This window comes from Uranotaenia lowii, chromosome 3, assembly GCF_029784155.1.
Source record: "Uranotaenia lowii strain MFRU-FL chromosome 3, ASM2978415v1, whole genome shotgun sequence".
NCBI lineage: Eukaryota > Metazoa > Arthropoda > Insecta > Diptera > Culicidae > Uranotaenia > Uranotaenia lowii.
The window spans coordinates 184,005,298-184,027,608 of record NC_073693.1 but is presented as its reverse complement, the minus strand read 5'-3'; the positions used below and the strand labels follow the sequence as shown (position 1 = coordinate 184,027,608).

At 33.5% G+C, this 22,311-nt stretch overlaps 4 protein-coding genes across 4 annotated transcripts in view; 1 reads left to right on the top strand and 3 right to left on the bottom strand.

Annotated features, from left to right (window-relative positions):
• Positions 1-3,142: 3,142 nt before the first annotated feature.
• On the bottom strand, positions 3,143-6,605 carry LOC129752821 (protein ROP). Its single transcript, XM_055748601.1, has 8 exons — positions 6,488-6,605; positions 5,504-5,665; positions 5,282-5,437; positions 5,119-5,222; positions 4,902-5,050; positions 4,058-4,832; positions 3,801-3,985; positions 3,143-3,741 (listed from the first exon to the last, which is right to left on the bottom strand). The coding sequence occupies exons 1-8, from the start codon at positions 6,513-6,515 to the stop codon at positions 3,522-3,524; spliced, it is 1,779 nt and encodes a 592-aa protein (XP_055604576.1). The 5' UTR covers positions 6,516-6,605; the 3' UTR covers positions 3,143-3,521.
• A 1,992-nt stretch (positions 6,606-8,597) lies between these two features.
• Positions 8,598-11,291, bottom strand: LOC129754395 (uncharacterized). The gene is made up of 2 exons (XM_055750447.1): positions 8,936-11,291; positions 8,598-8,805 (listed from the first exon to the last, which is right to left on the bottom strand). Exons 1-2 carry the CDS (start codon positions 11,132-11,134, stop codon positions 8,608-8,610), a joined length of 2,397 nt encoding a protein of 798 aa, XP_055606422.1. The 5' UTR covers positions 11,135-11,291; the 3' UTR covers positions 8,598-8,607.
• Positions 11,292-13,692: 2,401 nt separating this feature from the next.
• LOC129756518 (protein-L-histidine N-pros-methyltransferase) lies at positions 13,693-15,943 on the top strand. The gene is made up of 6 exons (XM_055753427.1): positions 13,693-13,837; positions 14,578-14,669; positions 14,730-15,020; positions 15,076-15,227; positions 15,376-15,548; positions 15,661-15,943. The coding sequence occupies exons 1-6, from the start codon at positions 13,747-13,749 to the stop codon at positions 15,870-15,872; spliced, it is 1,011 nt and encodes a 336-aa protein (XP_055609402.1). The 5' UTR covers positions 13,693-13,746; the 3' UTR covers positions 15,873-15,943.
• Positions 15,944-18,314: 2,371 nt separating this feature from the next.
• The window catches only part of LOC129757530 (uncharacterized), a 40,588-nt gene continuing 36,591 nt past the window's right edge, over positions 18,315-22,311 (bottom strand). Inside the window, exons 4-9 of the mRNA XM_055754800.1 lie at positions 21,472-21,588; positions 21,092-21,267; positions 20,749-21,022; positions 20,396-20,687; positions 20,167-20,297; positions 18,315-20,010 (exon numbers count right to left, since the gene is read on the bottom strand). Coding sequence (XP_055610775.1) covers positions 19,859-20,010; positions 20,167-20,297; positions 20,396-20,687; positions 20,749-21,022; positions 21,092-21,267; positions 21,472-21,588 — 1,142 coding nt within the window. The 3' untranslated portion in view covers positions 18,315-19,858. The remainder of the gene's footprint in view (positions 20,011-20,166; positions 20,298-20,395; positions 20,688-20,748; positions 21,023-21,091; positions 21,268-21,471; positions 21,589-22,311) is intronic.

Genomic DNA, 22,311 nt, shown 5'->3' with positions numbered 1-22,311 from the left:
CATTGGTAATTAATGGATTGTTTTGCTAATTGTGCATGTAGTGTTTATTTTTATAGGCCAATTTTACACAGAATAATACAGGTTTTCGGAAATTTTGGCTCAAAATGAAAAGTGCCTTGCCCTTCAAATATAACTCTCTTGGATTGATTAGTTATATCTTACATGTTGTCGAGATTAAACAAATACAGGAAACCTATTTTGACTATAGAAAAATCGTTAGCATTCTTACGTGGAACGAAATTTCAACAATAGAGGAGCGTGCCGCGTACGGTGGACTTAACAAACCTCTGGAGCTCATATAATTATTTTAAGGTAAAAAATTCCAAAAACAAAAGGTGTGATTGGTCATTATTAAATTACCTTTCCATTGGAGAAAGAAAAAAATATTCTGTTCAGTTGATTTTAATTTATCGTTATTTTTATTTGTATTCGAACTTATTGAACACCCTGAAGACACATTCCACGCGCTTGTACCACTCAAAAGTGATTTTTATCCGTTCGCGTATCAAAAAATCTCAAACTTGTCTATAATTTTGATAATTCAAATCACACAAAACCAACGGAAAAAAGAGAAAAAAAAATACACATGTTTTATATGATTTTGAAAATAAATTTTTTTTCTTGGAAAAAATTGTTATTTTGACAACTTTTACAAAATAATTAATTAAAATATATGGATGAATTTGTTTTGGAAATTTTTTTAGAACGTTTTGAAACCAAAAAACATTGCTTCGTTCTGTAGAAAAAAGAATTTGTTTATATCCAATGTAGTTGTTTTGAAAAGCGAACAAAAACAGTCGCAAATGAGTTAATTCACGTCACAAAAAAGGGAACTTTTCAATTTTACGAGAAAACTTTGACATTTTCTGACAAAATGAGATCTTCTTTGAAAATGATAAGAAGATTCTAAAACATTAGTTTTTATAGAAGTCGATTAGAATCTAGCTGAGTTACAACAACGCGAATGACTGAATTCACGTCACAAAATTTGATTTTTTGTAAATTTTTTATGGAGATAGGCTCTGAAAGCTGTTTTGACCCCCCAGATTATCGGATTTTTACAAATCAAGCATAATTTAGTTTATTTTTTAATAAGTTCATTATTTTCAAATAAAAGTACAAAAAGATTAAAAAAAATAAAAAAAAAAAATTGGCGAATCTTTAAATGATGACAGTAGCAATTTTAACGTATAATCCCTCAATATGTTGCTTTTCAAGTGACAATCAAAATAAAGAAAATGTTAGGTGCAGATACTGAAAATTTATGATTGTAAAAGTCGGAACAACAAAATACCGTTTTTGAATTTGCACATAAAATTTGAAGGCTCTAGAGAATGGTTCAGAATAACTTTATATTTCGTGACGTGAATTCACTCAACTATTACCCTGTGCTGTTGATTGAATTCACGTCACAACTTCAAATAAGCAAAACTTCGTTCGTTGTTGTTCAATCGATTACAACGAAAACATCAAATTATAATTATATTCAAGGAAATTCAATTTGCGACCGTTTGCTACAATTTTTTTATTTTCAAGTTAGTTGGTTGACTTCTAGAATGATAATAGTGCAGAAAAGTCCGGAAAAGCGATTTCACGTCACGGTGGAATCTGTCTGTACACAGCAAAAATTATTTCCTGTAAAAAAACGTAAATGTCCTGTAACAAAAAGGAAAATTTGTTCGGAAAATTGATCAAGAAAAAAACTTATTTAGACTTGAAAATGTTGAGCAAAAATAGACCTATCTTATGCATTTTTTTTTCTAAGTCAATGTTGGCTGCTTGAGCTACCGCACGCTTCGGAAAATTAGGTTATGGCTGTTTTTACCCTCAATTCCCCATAAATAGTTCAATTATTTCAGGAAAAAGCATGTGAAAATTTTGAACCAAACGGAACGTATCTTGTGTGATTTTTTCCAAGGAATCGATTGGAGGCTGTTTGAACCCCCGCACGCTTCGGAAAATGGAGTTATGGCAGTTTTACCCTCAATTGTACGTCTCGGTGGTCGAGTGGTTAGCGTGGTAAGACGGTAATCGACGGTCCACTGATGACATGGGTTCGATTCCCATCTCGGTACTGGGTGTTAAATGTTAATCTTAAGTTGTCCACGTCATTTATCCAGTCTGTAAAGCCTAAATTGTCTAAGGACGGCGTTTGTCTTTTTTTTCTTTTTTAATTACCCTATAATTTCAAATAGTTTAGAAAAATCATGTAAGGACTTGAAAATTTTGAACTAAATGGGACGTATCTTGTGTGATCTTTTCCGAGGAGTCCAACGAAGCGCTCAATTTCCTGAATTTATTGAAAAATGTTGGGAAATTGAGGGTAAAACAGCCATAACTCCTGTTTTCAATGCGTGCGGTGGCTTATGGAAAATTCTTGCACAGCCAGGAGCAGCCCTTCTGAGCGGAGGTATCATAACAGGCTGCTAAAATAGCTTGTACACCTTTCATGGGGGTCAATGGTTTGAGTATTCAACAACGTCAACGTCAAATAACATACAAAATTATCAAAGCAACCGTATTATTGTAGATGCCTCTGCAGTACTTACTTCTGACAGATATACATGTTATGCTGATTTATTTTCAAGAAACACATTAGTTACCATGGCTAGATGCATGAATCTTGTTGCCGGAACTCTCTAGATGGCGTCACCTACATCGAAGGTCCATATAGAAGAATGATTGTTCGCGGAAAAGCCTTCTTCATTATCTTGAAGTGACGTTATCGTTGCCTGGTTGCAGTTGTCTCTGCGTCCAATACTGCACAGTGGGCCCGGCCCACTACTCACCGGGATGCTGACAAGATCTGGCTGTGTATGTATCATAAGCATTTTCTTTGCTCTAGGATCTTCTGCTATTTATCAAATACTTTTAATGCTGTAGCAAATTTGAGTCAAATAAACAATGTTTAGAATTAACTTAATCATAGAGTTAAACTGATCATAATTGATCTAAATACTTAATTTACTGTAATAATATAACTTGAATGTACTGATTTTCAATTGTTTTTAACGGAGAAAAGTTGAACATTTGCACTTGCTCCGGCGTACTATATAAAGAAAAAACCTCCTGAAATTCCCAATAAAACATTTGTTTTTGGTAATTGAATCAAATTTTTATTGATGTGAAATAAGAAACGTCATGTTTTACATTTTTTTTTTGTTTTTGATCCACACGTTTTCTATACTACGGTTGTAATCTGAATGAAACTGGAAATGTAGCTTTATGGGTATCATTTTCTTGCGTATGTGAATTATAACGATAGATTTTATTTTAATTTGAATTTCAAAACGATCCAATAAATAACAGCTATTATTTTGAATACAGATTATATACAAAGCTCTAAAATAATAACAGTGAAGCTTATAGATGGACTATGACAGTTTGATATCAGATATTAGGAAATACTTTACAAACTTAGCATTCGTGTAACTAGAAATTTCTTAGATAGCATCATTTCAAATGCAGTGATGTAATTATAACATTGAATGCGTAAATACTTCAACACAAGGCTTTGATATTTACTCTTTATTGAGAGAACCTAAATCACTGAGGAATGTTTCGGGTATGAGAATATGTGACGATCCAATGTAGACTTCCCAGTTCTTAACTGCAGCGGTCACTTCATAGGCGCATCGTATTTCAGAATAGCTACATCCTCCAACAACAAACACAATCAAACGTGGCACGTTTTTGACCGCTGTTTGAGATTTATCCTTGTGCCAATGGCCGTAGCGAGCGCTGTAAATCAAATCTTTATTTTGATTTGATCATTGATTAAATTATCGCACTTTACATACCTTGTAGGCGCGTGGAATCCGGCTGTTTTCTTGCCAATGAGGAAAGGGAAATGGCGTTCATCTAACTTATTGTCGATAGCGTCTTCCATGATATCCTTGATAACGGGTGTCCAGCGTGACATTTGGTAGGTATGCTCGTTAATGCGTTCTTTACGTGGTACAGTGTAAGGCTTTTTGCGGTTGCCCTATAAAACGAATGATAAAATTTTGCAAAAAATTAAAATTGCTATAAGTTGGAGAACACGTTTAATACTTACATCTGCAATAACGTTTATTCCCAAGTAGTTCAAGTTAGTAATCATTTCTCGTTCTTTTGGCTCGATTTGAGCATGCGTTACTAGTTTCGTCAAATTTTCTTCGGAAATACCATTTTTGATCATAACGTAAAGGGCAATTATACGAACTTTATCGTAATTAGAGACAGTTGAATCTAATAAAATTGGCACAATGTTGCGCATATGATCCTTAATCTTTTCTCCTTCAGCGTCAGTGCCCATTGCCAAATCTTGTTCTACACGGCACAATTTATCAACATAACCCTGATAAGCTTTCATGCAATCTTCGGCCAAATGCAAATGAGTTGAATATTTCGACAACTGCTTTTGATATTGAGGCATTTTTTTGATCATCTGAGATAAATCTTTCATCGATTGTTTTTCACTTTGGGTCAATCGTTTTGATTCGGTAAATGTTTTCAAATATTGTGTAACGCTTTGTGACACCACAGCAATATGTTGATGGCGCAGATCAACCCAGAGATCATCATTCTCGTCCAACAAAACCTCCTTTTCAGCAGCATTTGGCGATGGTTCAAATTTGTAAACATCATTGACTATTGGCAATAAATCGTAAGCCATCGCCTGCAAAGTCAGCTCGTGAAGTAAAGGAGAAACACAGTCAAATCCGCGATCTAAAATAACCAGTTGAGATCGGGCTTTCTCTGGCCCTTCACCCATGGTTGGCTCATCAGCTTTGTACGCATCGAGCTTTTGTTGCACCATCTGTGCCAGTTCAACATTACCATCCCATTCACTGTAAAATACAAAATGTTTAGCAATGGCATGTCACTATTACCCATGGAATGAAGTAAATAACACACACCTTCTATAACGCACAGAAGGATACTCCCCCAAAGTTGCGCACAATGTTGCAATTTGTTCAGCAATGCGCTCCATGTTACCATAACGAGCTGAAGACAATGTTGGGGAATACGCACATTGGAATGTAACAGGCGAGTCCAGAGAATATACCTAGTACAAGTGTTATCAATGAAGAAAGTAAGATAAGCTTATTATAAAAAACATCAAATCATACTTACTTGGGATTCATATGGAAGGAAAGCAATGTTGATTTCCTTAAGAGTTTTGATTTTCCTCGATACTACAGATTTACAAATGTCATTGAATAGTTCTTCCGGGCAAACTGAAAAACCGAAAAAAAATCTCAATCTCAAGAATTATTATGACTGTGCGTTAATGTACCTTCGGTGAAAAAGACGTGAGCAGCTTTATACGTTGGCTTAGCCGGATTTTCGAAATCTCTCATCAGCAAACGGATGGAATCTTCAGATGGAGTGATTAGATAGACCGCTTCAATTGCTGGTAGTGGTTCTCTTTTTTTGTTGATGTCTTCAACAACTGTAGGTGAACAGGAATACATAATTAAAATCATTCTAACTTAAAATAGTAGAAAGTCGAGCTCACGTGTTATTCCTTCGGCGCTGATTTCGTGCATTTTAGTGCATGCGGAGACCATGCGCATGGCAAGTTTGTCAACTATTAAGATTCTCCATTCCGTCCCCGGTTTTCCGTTGGCTCGTGTTTTACTTGGTGATCCGTTGTAGCGAACCACCTCGTTCATAATTTCTAGAAACAAAATAAAGATTTAAAAAACAATTATAAAAAAAGGATTCGTGAAACGTGATGAGAATAAGAAAAGTGAAAGTGAAGCTATGCCATTTTTAAATCTTTCTACCAACAGGACAGAAACTTCTCAAATTTAAGCTCTTCTAAATTTTGAACGTTAAGTTAATAAATATGAAAATTAAAGAATCTAAACGACATTCGACGTTTTTATAATGGAAGTCCTGTATTTTAAAATAAAATTTCTTGCCTGTTACTAATAGGCTCGTTAAATAAAACAAGTTCCATGGCTGATGACTAACCAATTGTAGCCTATCAGCAATTAAAACTTGTATCAAATTTCCTCTCGAATATACAACAAGAATTTCTCGAAGTTTTGCCAGTGGGTGTTCATTTGGATTCATTCGATGTCAATATTGCAGTCTTTTTGACAGCAAAGAATGATGACGTCATACACATCTGCGCAACTATATCGCAATGAGAAAAATCAATAATTTCACATTTTGAACTGTTTCAGAAAATCCAAAAATATAACTTTCACCTATGAAAAGGCTTTGTATTATGAACATTTAAACATATTTATCAAATAAATCATAATCCTGTTCTATGAAAAACAAATCAATGCAGTACTATAAACGTAAGGTGTGAAAATGAAACTTCGTCGCCAATCACGAGTCTATCAAATTCATAAAAGCATAAAAGTATTATGCTATACAAAATCAACGGATTTTTCCATTTCACAGCAACACTTTGATCTTCACTCTATACACCGGATAAATATTCGTATAAATTAAATCACGTTGATGTATAAAAATCGTAACTCACTTTGCCCAACTAACAATTTCAGCGCCATGGCGAATCGAATATTTTTTCCTCGACTGAACAGTAGTGAACAATAATCAAAACTGCCAAGCCCTGGCGTCAGTCTTATAAGAAATGAATCATCAAGGTTTGATACATCCATGACGTCACTATATTCATAGCACTTTTCATGTTCCGTTCATTTCCTAACAAGAATTTCGATTAAAAGGTTGTGCATGTCATACACTGAACCTCGAAAATACCCAAACTTGAGAACTTTCCCCGCCAACCCGAATGAAACTCCCTCCCTACAGGTTTGGCTATTGGTGGCATAGCACAAAGTTAAGCTCTTAAAGGAGAACTCATCCCCCAAAATCTGATACCACAATAAAATGGAAATCAAAATAAAAAAAAATATTGCCAGGTACAGGAATCACACCCATACCTGCAATGGCTTTGCGATTACCATCTCAGGATGCTAACCGCTCGACCACCGGAGAGTTGTTGAGAGAGGCAGCTACATCATCGTATATGTGAGATTTTCTGCGAATGAAGCGAGAATAAAAGTTGTCCCCCAAAAAAAACAGTTCTTCGCTTTGAACTTACCCCCCAAACCTAAATCTGCCACGATGGAGGTAACAGAATAAGATGCGCTTACAACAAAAACCCCCCAAAAAAACAGTTCTTCGCTTGAAGGACAAGTTTGGCTTATTGGCAAGCTGTGATTTTTTCACAAACTTAAGTTGTCAATCTTGAACTTAGGTTTGGCGGGTGGCAGTTCTCAAGTTTGGGTATTTTCGATTTTCAGTGTATGCAAAATTACATGATTCAGGGTTGCCGATTGTTTCTGATTAAAAACTACAACAGGCTTCAACATAAATACTTTCTTATTTATAAAAATTGATTTGCCTTTTGATGACTCTTTTTAAATATGATTTCCTACTGATACGAATTACACGGGTTGCAAATGTGTTTGAACATTATCACTTCAAATGTTTTTTTGCCAATTAGCGCACGAAGCGTTCTTAAATTATTGTTGAAAAAACTGTTGTTGTTGTTGTACATTTATTTAAAGAGGGTTTTTAGTCTTGAACTTTTACCCTCACGTAATAACTAATGTTAATTTATATTAAATTTTTCCGAATAAGCTATTTTTTTCAAAAAACTTCACTAGATTGTTCATACACTCAATATCATTATTGATTATATCACTGAGATTTTCACTAATCTTGAAATGTTTTCTTGAAGCGTCGTATGTTTTGCATTCCGAAAAAACTGTCAACAATCAAACTTGGGATAGAAACAACCTTCAGCATGATTACCTAAGAAATATGTGACATATGTACTTTTCTGCTTTAATTTAGTGCTTGGATGTCAGTACAATTAAGTGATTATATATAGTACGACATGCTACAGCTCCAAATTTGATATGGTAAATAGGAAATAAGATTTAGGTATAATTATATAGGTATTAGGTATATGCGATTTGACTTTTTGAAATCATGAGCGGAATAAATCCGTGTATGAAAAGGCAATGCGCAAAAGACTAATCTAAAAAGTGATTGATTTTTTTTTTCAAATGGCGAAGATTGTTTAGGCCAAATTTTTGGTTCATTAGACCAAAAAAAAAAATCAATACTCTTCTTAAAATATGTCTTATCGCTCAAGAAAACACAAATCAGAAAAATTAATAATACAAATTTTACATGGCTTATATTAGCATTTTGAATGATTTGTTCAACCGAGGAAAACAACTCGACGCTCCAGTTAGTGCTAGCTGTGTTGAACTCGTACTACATGTTCGAATTAAATCTTCACCTAAAAGTTATTGATGTTAGTCTGTAACTCTCTTCTTATTTCCTCTTTCGATTTTCTGTTCCTTTCAAAAAGTGATAATCTAACCATATAAGCAAACAATTGTAAACACCCAAAACGAGTTTGGCTCCTTAAAGCCTCAATGTATAAGTCGTTTCAAATAAAGAATATACAAAAAAAAAAGATTTGTTCAACTACTAAAATTGATTATCGCTTAATAAATCGCTTGTTGAACGCTACTTGATACTAAATGTCTTTTCGGACTGTTTTGAGATACTTAAACAAATCTTTAAATATTGAATGAAAGTTTTTTGTTTATTTAAATTATATTATCTTTGGGAGATGATCTTAAATTCTGTTGGAAGCTGAACCTTGAATGTATACTTACTTTTATGACTTTCTAGTCCACAGTGAGGACATTGATAAATGGCTTCAGGAAGGACTGCGCTAAATTTGGAAGGTACTGCAAGTCTTTCAGCACATTCCCAATGAAACAGATGCTTATTGAAGCAAAGTCCAAAATCTCCCTAGAAACAAAAATTGAAAACGAATGTTGGTTATAATCTACAAAGTCCAATTTGACAATGGTTCATTTTTGAAAATCATCTGAAATTGGAATAACTTTGAGCAAAGAATGTGGTGTTAAATTAAATTTACCTGTAAGCAAAACACTCCACAGAAAGGACAGCATCCGTGGTTCCTAAATCTTCGATGATGAGCGTTGCAAAACAACTGATAGCTGGTTTCTTTACTGGGACGAAGAAGGTTCAGAAGGTCTCCATTTAGTAGATTGCGGCAACCGAAAATTTCACCATCTACGCTGTCTGTGGCCGTGCAAAAAGTACGACTTTTGGTCTTTGTTGTGAAGTATCTAGTACGTTTTCGACAATAGCATATATGCTTTGATTGATAATCAGGCGGTAAGATAACCATAGGATGATAATCATTATGGCTGACATTAGTTAGGTTGGATTTCTTTTGACTAGAATTTGAGTTTTTCATTTGAATGATTGGTGATCTGCTATTATTGCCTTTTTTGTTGCCAAATGTTGGACAACTTTTGTCCATTGCTTTGTTTGCGATATTTGAATCTTCACACTTAATAACTGCGTTACTAGCGTTCAATGATTTTTCTATGGTGTGACTTCTAACAAGTCCAAGCATCAAAAAGTGTTTTTCTTTCAATTCAAGGTTATCTGTACTAGCGTTTTGGTTGTCATCCTTAGAATGACAAGAATCTACAGTGATGGACTGGACATGATCATTTTTTCCTAGAACTTGTGTGTATTCTTCGGCGGATAATGGAGCAGTGCTTATAGCTGTAGGTGTAGATCCAAAGTCTTCTAACTCCGCAGAATTGATGGATGATGACTTATTAGTAGATTTCGGAGTTTTGGGCTTGGACGAAGCGAATTCTTTAGGTATTTCTGGCAAAGTTTGTGCCTGCACAAGATCAGTGTTCAGACTCAATCTGACGGAGTTTTGCAATTCGAAACCTTGTCTTAATTCACTGTTAGCTAATATTTTAGCAGATAATTTTATAGGTCTTGATAGACGACCACGGAGAAGTGGAGATTTTTTATTATCTTTGGAAATACTTGATTCGTTTTCTTTTAGGGTTTTCCGTTTGCGTTCCGTAATTATAGCTTTAGTTCTCGGATGCTTTGATCGTATTTGTTTCATAGATCTCATTTTACACCTTCTTCTTAAAATCGCCTTTTTCATGCTTTTGTTATTTATATGTTGCGATTTGATAGCTATAACTGGTGTACATTGATCATGGTTTATCTTCAACTCTGCATGCTGGGTTTCTTTATTATCTCTATCAGTTGATGGATCATATGGTTTAATTATTATAGAGTTTTCTGGGCTGCATGACACGGAGATTGGTAAATTATTGCTTCGAGTTTGATTTTTCATGCTGCTTTCGATTTTGCTTCGTGGTGTATTCTTCATGACCGTCCTGATGCTTTTGATATTTCGATTATTAATAGAGTGTTGAGAACGATCATGTATTGTTTGATTTTTGATTGAATTTTCTCCTTGCAATTTTTCTTTGGCATCAGTGAACAATTCCTTGTTATTCAGTCGATTAGATCTTCGAATGACCTCTTTTGACAGTTTTGAAGTTGATGTTGCTTTATGTTTATGCTCCAATTTACCATGAATTCTACCATACCTTTTAGAATTTCCCTTAACGGGTGTACTATTCGAGATCAGTTCATTGGGAATATTGAAAGTGGAAGACATCTGACTGATTATTTGATCCGTCGGCTTTGGAACTGTGATTTGATCTTTGTCTCCTTCTGAATGGATTTTGGTTTTATCAATGTTTTGATCGATTGAACAAGATTCAGTTGCCAAGATTCTTTCGTCATGTTTATCAACAATTGCAGGATATGAAATTTGCTCACTATTCACTGGCAAAGAATCACTTCCGTTGGAAATAATTACTTCTCTTGTGGTTCTGCTGTGGTCGTGATATAAAAATTCAGTCGAAACCTGGAAAGCCGCAACAGCTTCACGAATCTCATCTCCACTTATGTCCTTGGCAATTTCAATTTCCACATTAGTATCACTTATTTGAACAGTAGAGTCAATTAAATTTTCAATCATAGCACAAGCAGTTATTTCATTTTTGTCACTGATGCATGGTGCTTCTGATAATTCACTGTTTTCAGGTTCAGGTTTGTCTTTTAAGCTACGGGTACCTTTGGATCGACTCGCAAATTGATTGTTTTTCAGTGCACGCCATTTGAAGGTCTCGTCCATAGAAATTTCAGCTTGTTTCGGCAGCTCTAATTGCTGATTGAATGTGGATGACATTTGATTCAATAAATTATCAATAAAATTCATCTTTGAAGCACTTATTCTAGTTCTTTGGTAATGCAAGCATACTGAATTGAAGAATGGTACAAGAATACTAAAGATGTTTTTGTACTTTTCGTTTGATTCTAATACTAAAACTGAAAAAATCAATTTTCAACACTTTTGATAATCAACCTTTCTTCATATGTCCTAGATGTTGGTCAGAAATATGCGTGAAATGCTGTTTAGTTGTTTACACCATATTAGCTCCCTTTATTTGTTTAAGTCAACATAGTATTATGTTTGGCAGGAGTTTGATCAACTTCGTTATGAAAAAGATTTACTTCTGGTACACAGCAAGAAAAATTCGTGTAATTTTAGACCGAAAACGATGCACGAAAACGGAACATCGATTTTGATGTAAAATTCTATCACGATGTATTTTTTTCAAGAATGTAATTTTTGAGGCGTGTAAATTTAGATCGAAAACAATGCACGAAATCGGGCGACGAAAGCCGTCGTATAAAAATACACGGGGATGTAAATTTTAAGATTTATTATCGTAAATATTAGAAATCTTTGCTAAATATTCAGGTTTTGCTGTTGTCTATGAATGAATAGGCTGCTTTTAAAATTTAAATTTCGCGTATATTTCCAAAAATAACCTAAAAAAAATACACCACCACGCACAGCGTCAGCCTGGAATTTTCGTTTCATCCGATGATTCCCAGCACGGTGGTGTTGCACAGATGGCCATCACCAGGATCCTCGATTCGTCCTAGAACACCATTATTTTTCGGTCAGCGTCACCTCCGCCTGACGAAAATTTCTCCGAAAAATCACTGCCGCTGCGAAAAATCTGACCTTGCTGCAATGGAGAGAAAACTGATTAATTTAAACAGCATTCTTTTTTCAATATGACATTATTATGAACCTACCAGCTTTTGAAGGATTCTGGAAATGCTAGAGCTACGCCTACGACTCGTTTTCGAATAATTTTCTTACTTGTTTACTTTTTATTCGACGCGCGCCGCACAAGTTGCACATTTCCATTCAATTTTAAATCAAACATACAATTTTACACTGTTTGTGATATAAAATTCATTGACCGCTTGATTTTTACATCACGGAATGTAAAATTATAGCTAAACAATGTATTTCTATTCACTTTTTGAAAAAAGACTAAAATTACATCAAAAGGAGTTGAAAATTACATCGTCTTCGATTTACACTTGTAAAAAATTAGACTACTCATGTTTTAGATTCCGTATACTTTTAGAAATTTTTTGCTGTGTAGAATGCAACGCGCACGCTCCTTTTTTCAACTCAAAATTAAGTAGTTTTGGTTCAAAACAGCACGTCGGTGGCAGCCAAAGGACTGAAGCAACTGTCAAATGGTCAAATCACATACAAACCGACCGTACTGACTTTTTGGAACCAGAACGTCAGTTCCCCTTTGATTTCAATGGAATTTTGGAACCAAAACGTCAGTGCGGTACTGAAATGTCAGTTCGGAAATTTTCTTCTCTTTCAGCCCCTTGGTGGCAGCCCTCAACTTTGAGTTCTACTGGGCAATAGCAAAACTAAGTTCTGATAGGCATACTCAATACTAAGTTCGGCAGCCGAACTCGAATTTATCCTTTTTTTCGAGGGTAGCTTATTTTCAGGGAATTAAAGGATGATTAAAATTTGTTGTACCCGGATGTTGCTGTTCCGGTACATTGCACTGCAATTACGGAGCGGTGGAAAGTTTTGACACTCCCGGTCAAAGAAAACTTCCGGGTGTTACTTCCTACGGGAAGTAAACAACATCCGGAAGTTTCCCGACTTTCCAAGCCGCTCACCGTATGATAACAATGACGGACAGAATTTTACGCTGACACGGTGAGCGTTATGAAGTTCCTTCATTGTCTTCCGGTAATTGTTCCGGAACAACAAAATTTTGCGACGTGTTCGTTGGTTGCTGTTCCGGTTTGAACTGAACTCGCTAAGTGTTTTCAGTCTAACAAAAAGAGTTCAAGTTTTAGTTCATAGGGTCGAACTCAGCTTTGCTCCCTCGCCGAAGGAAAAAAAGGATCAATTTCGAATTCCGTTTTGAACCATCGCAAGGAGGAAAAAGAGTACTCAACATTAAGTTCCTAGAATCGAACTATGTTTTGAACATCGGTCGTACTTAATTTTGAGTTAAAATAAAGGAGCGTGCGAACTGTTTATCAAATTAAGAAATATGAGACTGTTTTCAAGCCTATCCCTGTTACCCGTAAATGATTAAAAAATATCCATTTTTAACGTTTAAAAACTAACAAAACCTGAATTACCTTTTCTCTTGACAAATAATGTTAAAACAAATGTAATAAAAAAAAATCTAGTTTGCCAAAATATGTTGCTAAAACTAATCATAAATATAAATACTTAAGTATGAATAATGATTTCTAGACCGTTTCTATGATAATCTTGAAAGGATCTCTTAACTCGAGACGTTGTTTTTTCATCAGAATAATTTCTTAAAAATTTAAAATCGAAAGTTATGGTCGACTTTTTTATGTACTCATAAAAAAGTTCTACGTGTGCAGGCCAAAAACAGATGGTTAAAGGGAGGCATATAGTGCAGATTGTGTACAAGTTTACGAGTGTGTATGATAATGTAAATAAATATTCGGATGAAGAAAATTTATCGATTCGAATCAGCAAAAATTGTTTGCGGTATCTATTCAGGACGAGTTCAAGACGAATTTATGGCAAACAACGCAGGTAAGTTCAAGTTTATATATTAAAAATTTAGTTGTTACCCAGTAATAGTTGTCGTTTTTTATTAGTTGATTTTTTATCTTAAACGAAATGGGAAAAAGTCATCCGATAGAGCTTTCCTGAAGCTGCACAATCAATTTAAGGATAAATATAAGGATGTTTCGTATATGCTGAAAAGGTTTTCTTTGAGATTTTTCGCGTGATTTTTAAGAATGCTGTGGTGCTTATTCCTGACCTTTTAGAACCTTAATTCCTGACCTGAATTAACATCATTAACTCGATTCGTCCAAGTCCAGTTAAAAAAAGTCTGGCGACGCAAAGGGTTCGTGTCCGGTTTCGTCACGTGCGAAAGAATTATCTTATTATTTTGCATACGTGCTATTTGTGATAATTTCTTGAACTAACATTAACAGTACCTTGAATTTCTTTACAGCCCACCCATTTTTTTAAATTTTAATGAATTTATTTATAAGGCTATTCCTCTGATATTCAGTTAGTTTGTTTAAAGAAACTAGAAAAGTCAGGATAGCACAAGGCCTTCTTAATTTTAATAAGATATCTCTCAAGAATCACAGCATTGAAAACTAAAACATTTTTTAAATGATCGTCATATCAATTTTTTCTTCTATAAATTGATGGACGAAAAATTAAGAAGGATGCAATTCCTTCGAACCTTGCTCGTTTCATCAATGTGGTATCACACACTACTCCTAAAGTAACCTTTTAAACCCTATTTTTTTCAGATACCCATTACATTCCCAGGAGTTTCTTAGCTCGTATGGCTGCTGACAAAACCCGAAATGACTTGGAGTTGGAAAACTGTGACATGACGCAGGTATGATAAAACAAAACCTAATAAATATAAAGCATTATTTAACGAAATTCTATTTTTCAGTGGTACACTTTGAATAACCCTCCAAGTCAATATTTAGATAGATTTGTAGAAATGAAAAGTCCCGATGAAATTACCTTGGGATGGCTTGATAGGTCTAAAGAACTGTCTAATAAATTATGGATGCAGTTGTGGCATTTATTTGCCAAAGCAATATTGAGTTTTTTCATGACTCAAACTGACGTGAATGGCATTCTTCGAAGAGGATCAATGTTCATCCTTTCAGAAGTTCAATTCCAGCGTTTGTTGTTGAAGAGTAATTTTAGTGAAATTCATAACAACAAAATGCGCTCTGTAAGTGTTTAAGAATATTCTTTGTACGCGAATTAAGTTGTAATTTACCTTTCAGATAAATGTGCTGGATATCGGTGCTGGAGATGGAGAAGTTACGTTACGTTTTGTGAATGCCTTAGCTGCACTTTTTCCATCAAGTTCGATACAACTGCACGCAACTGAGTCTAGTTGGATAATGCGGAATAGGTTATCTGAAAAAAGTATAACGTACGAATCATTTGATTTTTCACGTTTTCTGCTTAACGTGCCGCTATTAAGCCTCCCCCTTTTTTGTGTTGTAAAAAATATCTTAGTACGATATTGTTTATGAGCGCGGCAGCTTTTCTTTCAAACGTGTTTTCCTTTGTATTTTCAGAGTTTTAGAAGACATTCAACATTTAAAAGACATCAACTTTATTGCCTGTCTTAACGTGCTGGATCGTTGCATCGATCCACATCAACTGTTGTTTGATATGTACAACGGATTGGCACCTGATGGAAGACTCCTCTTGGCATTGGTTCTGCCTTACAGCCACTATGTGGAAAAAAGTAAAGTTTTCGAAATCGTTACAAACTGTATTTGTTTCTTATTGCAGTAACAAACAGAATCACTCGTATTTTGATTCTTTTTATTCATCTTTGTAATTATTTTATCCCGCAGATTCTAGTCACCTTCCATTGAGACCACTTTTCGACCATTGGCCAAACCACACGGGTGTAACTATGGAGCAAGAAATTGAAAAGTTTTTTAAACAACTAGAAAGCATAGGTTTTAGAATATTATCTTGGACTAAGGCACCCTACCTGTGTGAAGGCGATCTTAAACAAGCATTTTATTGGTTAAATGACATTATTGTTATTTGTTCAAAATAGTTCGGAACTAGTAGGTGTAAGCGTAGCTGCTGTATGGTAGTACAAAATGTTCAAAAATAATAAATCTGTAATGCGTATTTCATTAAACTATTGTGTTTCATAAGAAAGGGTGGGAAATTCCTAGGAACCATGCCTCTTCGTAGAACAACTTGCAAACCTGCAGGAATAACGAAGCGTTTTCTATGAAATGGAAAACCAAATTATGTCGCCAGATGTCTCTGGAGCGAATTTATTGAATTCACCACCAACATTTGATAACATAAAGTCCTATTCCGCCACCAGAGTGCTCTGATGCACCACAAACATTCTGGAAACGAAAATAAAAATTTTCTCACTAGATGACTCTTAAACTCGTTCACATTCACAAAAATCTATGTAATGACAAAAATGACAAAAATAAAAAAAAAACAAAAATGAGTCACAAAAATCACAAAATGGGCCAAAATGCCAAAATTGTCCAAAATGTTCAAATGACAAAAATAACCCAAATGACAAAAATTAAAGAAAGGCAAAAAATAAAAATGACAAAAATGACAAAAATGACAAAAATGACAAAAATGACAAAAATGACAAAAATGACAAAAATGACAAAAATGACAAAAATGACAAAAATGACAAAAATGACAAAAATGACAAAAATGACAAAAATGACAAAAATGACAAAAATGACAAAAATGACAAAAATGACAAAAATGACAAAAATGACAAAAATGACAAAAATGACAAAAATGACAAAAATGACAAAAATGACAAAAATGACAAAAATGACAAAAATGACAAAAATGACAAAAATGACAAAAATGACAAAAATGACAAAAATGACAAAAATGACAAAAATGACAAAAATGACAAAAATGACAAAAATGACAAAAATGACAAAAATGACAAAAATGACAAAAATGACAAAAATGACAAAAATGACAAAAATGACAAAAATGACAAAAATGACAAAAATGACAAAAATGACAAAAAATTACAAAAATGACAAAAATGACAAAAACGACAAAAATGACAAAAATGACAAAAATGACAAAAATTACAAAAATGACAAAAATGACAAAAATGACAAAAATGACGAAAATGACGAAAATGACGAAAATGACAAAAATGACAAAAATGACAAAAATGACAAAAATGACAAAAATGACAAAAATGACAAAAATGACAAAAATGACAAAAATGACAAAAATGACAAAAATGACAAAAATGACAAAAATGACAAAAATGACAAAAATGACAAAAATGACAATAATGAAAAAGTTACAAAAATTACGAAAAATACAAAAATGACAAAAAAATTACAAAAAAAAAAAAATCAAAAATTACAAAAATTGCAAAATTTATAAAAATTACAAAAATGACAAAAATTACAAAAATAACAAAAAATGACAAAAATTACAAAAATTACAAAAATTACACAAAAATTACAAAAATTACAAAAATGACAAAAATTACAAAAATTACAAAAATTACAAAAATTACAAATATTACAAAAATTACAAAAATTACAAAAATTACAAAAATTACAAAAATTACAAAAATAACAAAAATTACAAAAATTACAAAAATTACAAAAATTACAAAAATTACAAAAATTACAAAAATTACAAAAATGACAAAAATTTCAAAAATTACAAAATTACAAAAATTACAAAAATTACAAAAATGACAAAAATGACAAAAATTATAAAAATTACAAAAATTACAAAAATTACAAAAATTACAAAAATGACAAAAATTACAAAAACTACAAAAATTACAAAAATTACAAAAATTACAAAAATAGCAAAAATTACAAAAATTACAAAAATTACAAAAATTACAAAAATTACAAAAATTACAAAAATTACAAAAATTACAAAAATTACAAAAATTACAAAAATTACAAAAATTACAAAAATTACAAAAATTACAAAAATTACAAAAATTACAAAAATTACAAAAATTACAAAAATTACAAAAATTACAAAAATTACAAAAATTACAAAAATTACAAAAATTATAAAAACCATAAAAACAACAAAAACAACAAAAATTACAAAAATTACAAAAATTACAAAAATTACAAAAAATACAAAAATTACAAAAATTACAAAAATTACAAAAATTACAAAAATTACAAAAATTACAAAAATTACAAAAATCACAAAAATGACAAAAAAAAAAAAAATATTGATAAAAATGGCCTAAATGACAAAATTGTCCAAAATGTTCAAAATGTTCAAATGACAAAAATGACAAAAATTAAAAATGACATAATTAAAAATGACGAAAATGACAAAATGACTAAAAGAGCAGGAGTTTCAAAAATGATAAAAAGGACAGTAGTGGCAAAATGAGAAATTGATATTTTTTGAGACAATTTATCTTTGACGTCTTGTTTTGTTTTTTTAAACATGTTGGAATTCGGATTTCGGATCTACGCATAAACAAATAAATTAATAATATTTAAAACCTTTTAGTAAATTTATTAAGAATGTTTTGCATAAAATTTTTATTTATAACAAATAAAAATACAGCTGGTTTTAAGGGGGTTCCAAGAATGATTTGTCGTGCGTTTAAAATAGGACAAAGGCTAAATGAGTGATTATGAGATATTAAAATAAATTTGTTCAGTTTTACGTTTTCGACAAATGCGGCCCTAAATTTGATGATTTCATGTAATAGTTACGGGTCATTTGTGATGTCAATTACTATATTTTTTAACATAAATAACTCTATTACTGCAATCTCTATATGGGTTAATAACACTTTATCTTTCAAAACACTGATTGGGAGTAGTTTTGAAATGGTTTAAATGAATGGTTTTATTCTGATTCGATGGAATCGCTGCATTTTTTAAACAGTATGTACGATACAACATTTTGTTGATTTTCAGTATACCACATTATGTACATTCGATTCTAAAACCAAGTCACAATAAAACGAAACTTTTGAATGGGGCATAATGAAAACATCAGCACATTTTTCTCTAATAGCCATTGAATATATAAACTCTTAACAGATAAATAAATAAATAAAAAACAAATAAATAAATAAATTAATTACTTCTTCAATGACAAATAAATAAATAAGCACTAAATGAATCTCGTGTTTTCAACAAAACATCACGAGATTTTTACGGTTGACCAGATTAAGAGGTCCCAGTCGAAGAATTTGATAGATTGACATTTCCAGTTATCTCCTTAAACGTTATTATTAACCCAATAGAAAGCGCATTATCGGTCGTTGTACATATAAACTTAGATATCCCAAGCTTCTATCATACTCAGAGGATTGACAATACTGCACTGTTTTCAATGCCTTATTAACTCCTAATGATTTTTTTTATCCTAAACACAAAGTCAGCTTTACGATCGTGCTAAAATGCGATAGACATTTTTACCGGAAATTGGTGGTACTTTTTTCATTGAGACAATGTTTGATGAAAATTGTGCATTGCATTGACAAAAACGCTAAACCGATGACTTGGCACATTTTTGGAATACGAATGTCTACATCTGGAATCTGCTTAAAAACGTGATAATTTGGAAGTCGGAAAATTTGAGAAAAGAACCTTACTGTTGTTGAACTACAGTAAGAAGATTTTTTCAATCATTTGAATAGTTAAAAAATAAATGTTTGTAGTTCTATCGCACGGTGTTGAATGTTGGATACTTCCAATATACTTAGCTACCAAACTAGTCCGGCCATCTTAATTATGTATTAATGTAAGGGTCGAAAGTTTTTGCACGTTTAGCTTATCCATTTTGCACGCTCAGCTTCTCATTAATTTCGGAGTAATAGGGTTCTTAAGACTAAAATAAATATCAAATTATTCTATAAGATTTCTCGAATTGGAACCCTCATGCAGCTATCGATCGATTTTTCACGTTTATCGCCGATCTTCAAGAAAAACATAACCTTATCAAGGTAATACAGCACAAGCAATATTCTAAGCTACATCCTATAGCCGTGTCCAATTGGTCCGATCCATTTCTATTCAGTTAAGCCATGACTTTATGTGGTTGGATCCACTTTTTCATATAATAACAGAACAGCGTAGACATGTACACCAAAACCATGAGCGAACATGTTACGGCCAACGCTAGCACAGAGGTCTTTGTAGGGCATGGTTCGATGATGGTCACTGTTTTGTCTGTGAAAGAACAAAGATCATTTTATTTCTACGTTAATCGAACAACAAATTATCAGCAAATTATTATTAATGTGGATAATGTAAATAAAACTTAGAAGCTTCCAAAATCGTACTTAAGTTGGATTTACTCTGGATGTTAGTTGGAGAACCACTTACCTCTACCATACTCCGTGCTCGCTTCGCTTCGTAGGAAATCGCGATTTTTCTCATCGCCAAAATCTAGCACTAATATTTCCTGGGAAATATTCATGTCCTCTTCTTCCTCATTTGGAAGGTCGGTTTCGTTCCTAGGATAGCAAAAAAAAAACATGTTTGATTATTCATGGAATGGTTGGCTTTGCTTAAAGTTTGAAATGAGAAAAGGAGTCAGATATGAATTGTTTACCGTGTCAAAGAACGTCGCTTTCTGCCCCAGGACTCCACGGAATCTCTACCCCATTCACACACTGCTGGCTCACATGGCCCCAAGCAATACTTTACGTTGCACTGGAAGATGACACCATAGCTTTCGGTGAACCGGAATGCTTCGTAGATGGAATGTAGTGCGTTTCCATCTTGTGTGAATGCAGGGAAAATGCTGGGATCCACAGGACAACCGTCATCGTCAATGATTTGGAAAGTACTCTTCGAGTCCTTGGCCATAGCTACACACGATCTAGCGAAGATGCCGTAAGGAGCTGGGGATAAGAGAAACAGATGAATATAATAACGTCGATCGAAAAACTCTTCGCGACGTACTATCTTCTGGAATTTCGATACGGAACGTTAACCTATCTCCGATTCGCACTGTCTCAACCTCGCGACTTCTCGAGTCCAAGATACGGATTCTTGGCGGGGGTGCCTCTGGTGATGAGTTGATATGGATCATCTCAGGATCGCGGATCGGAAGCATACCGAAGGAGATGTTCTTCGAACTCATATCATAAGTACACTTAACTTTGTAAATTTTGTCAGCTTTTGTCATCACGACCGAGTGATGTTGCAAAACTACTGTATTACTGTAGATACCGGTCTGAAAGAAATATCCGTTATAATATAGCATCTTAGTTGAAAAAGTTACCTAATGTCATGTTTTTCATACGGCACTCTGGGTGTTACAGTCTTGTCCTCCCATCGTCAGATCCAGCCGGAATGCGTCGGAATTGATCACATCAATATTGCACGTTTCGGAGCGACCGAGAGCATATATCCGACCATTGAACGGTTTGTTCGTACGAACTTGCACAGCAATTCGCGTGTCTTTACAGTGGACAGAAACTAAAAGACACAGAAATGGTTTATCGCCAGTATGTGGATTCAAATCGCTTTTAGGTTTATTGCAATGTATTTCGTTTAATGAAAAGAAAAATATTCCCAGCAAAACAAAATTAGTACCTAAAATCTCAAAACTATAAGGGAATGACTATGCCATTATTTTCAGCAACAATTCGTAGGCGTCTCATTTGGAAAATAAACACTTACCATCATAACAGGTTCCTGTTTTATCGCAGTTAGCATCGTTTCTCGTCAAATTTGTTATTGAATGATCTTCTGCAGCATCGAAAACTACCGGCAATGTATTTTCTCCAGGCGCGGCTTCTATTTTGTTACAATAAACGAAGAAAATAAGTTTTAGTTATTGAGTGCATCCTACAAACCAATCTTGTAATTCATTCCTGTCATGTGATTGAGGTATTTTTTTTAAATTTCAGCAAATCATCCAAACAGTAGGTCATGAGTGTTCTGTTCTAAAATATTACGTTTATTTGAGAGTATACTTGGGTGCGCCACGTGGTCTAAGAAGAGCAAGCAATTAGATGTAAACCAAAGATAACTCAAGACGTGTTTAGTTCGTTACTTTGGCAAAAGTGGTGAACCTTTGGACTTTGAAACTTTAGTTTCTATTACTTTAAATCTGTATTGTGGCTGTGTTCTGAAGCAGTTGTTATGTGGCTTATTTAGCATAACCATTTACAATAATTATGTTTCAGTAGCATTCAAGTTATGTAAAAATACAAAAAAGCCTATGCTGCTCAAATAATATTGAAGCAGTCAAAACATAAAGAGCAAACGGCAGCGTAAAAAAACCAATAAACACTTATTTCCTTCTTGGAAATCATAATGATTAGCGATTGATGGTTTTCTCTTTCGTATAGTTGTATAATTTTGGGTCAAGCACAGCTTCGTTTGCAATTTCTTTTTACAACATACTCCACCCATGAGGAGAAATTTCACGCAGATGAAAAAAGAGATGAAAATTTTAAGAGGCCTATCAATTTCCAATTGCTCATACCGTTGACCCCGTACGAGTTTTGGCACTGG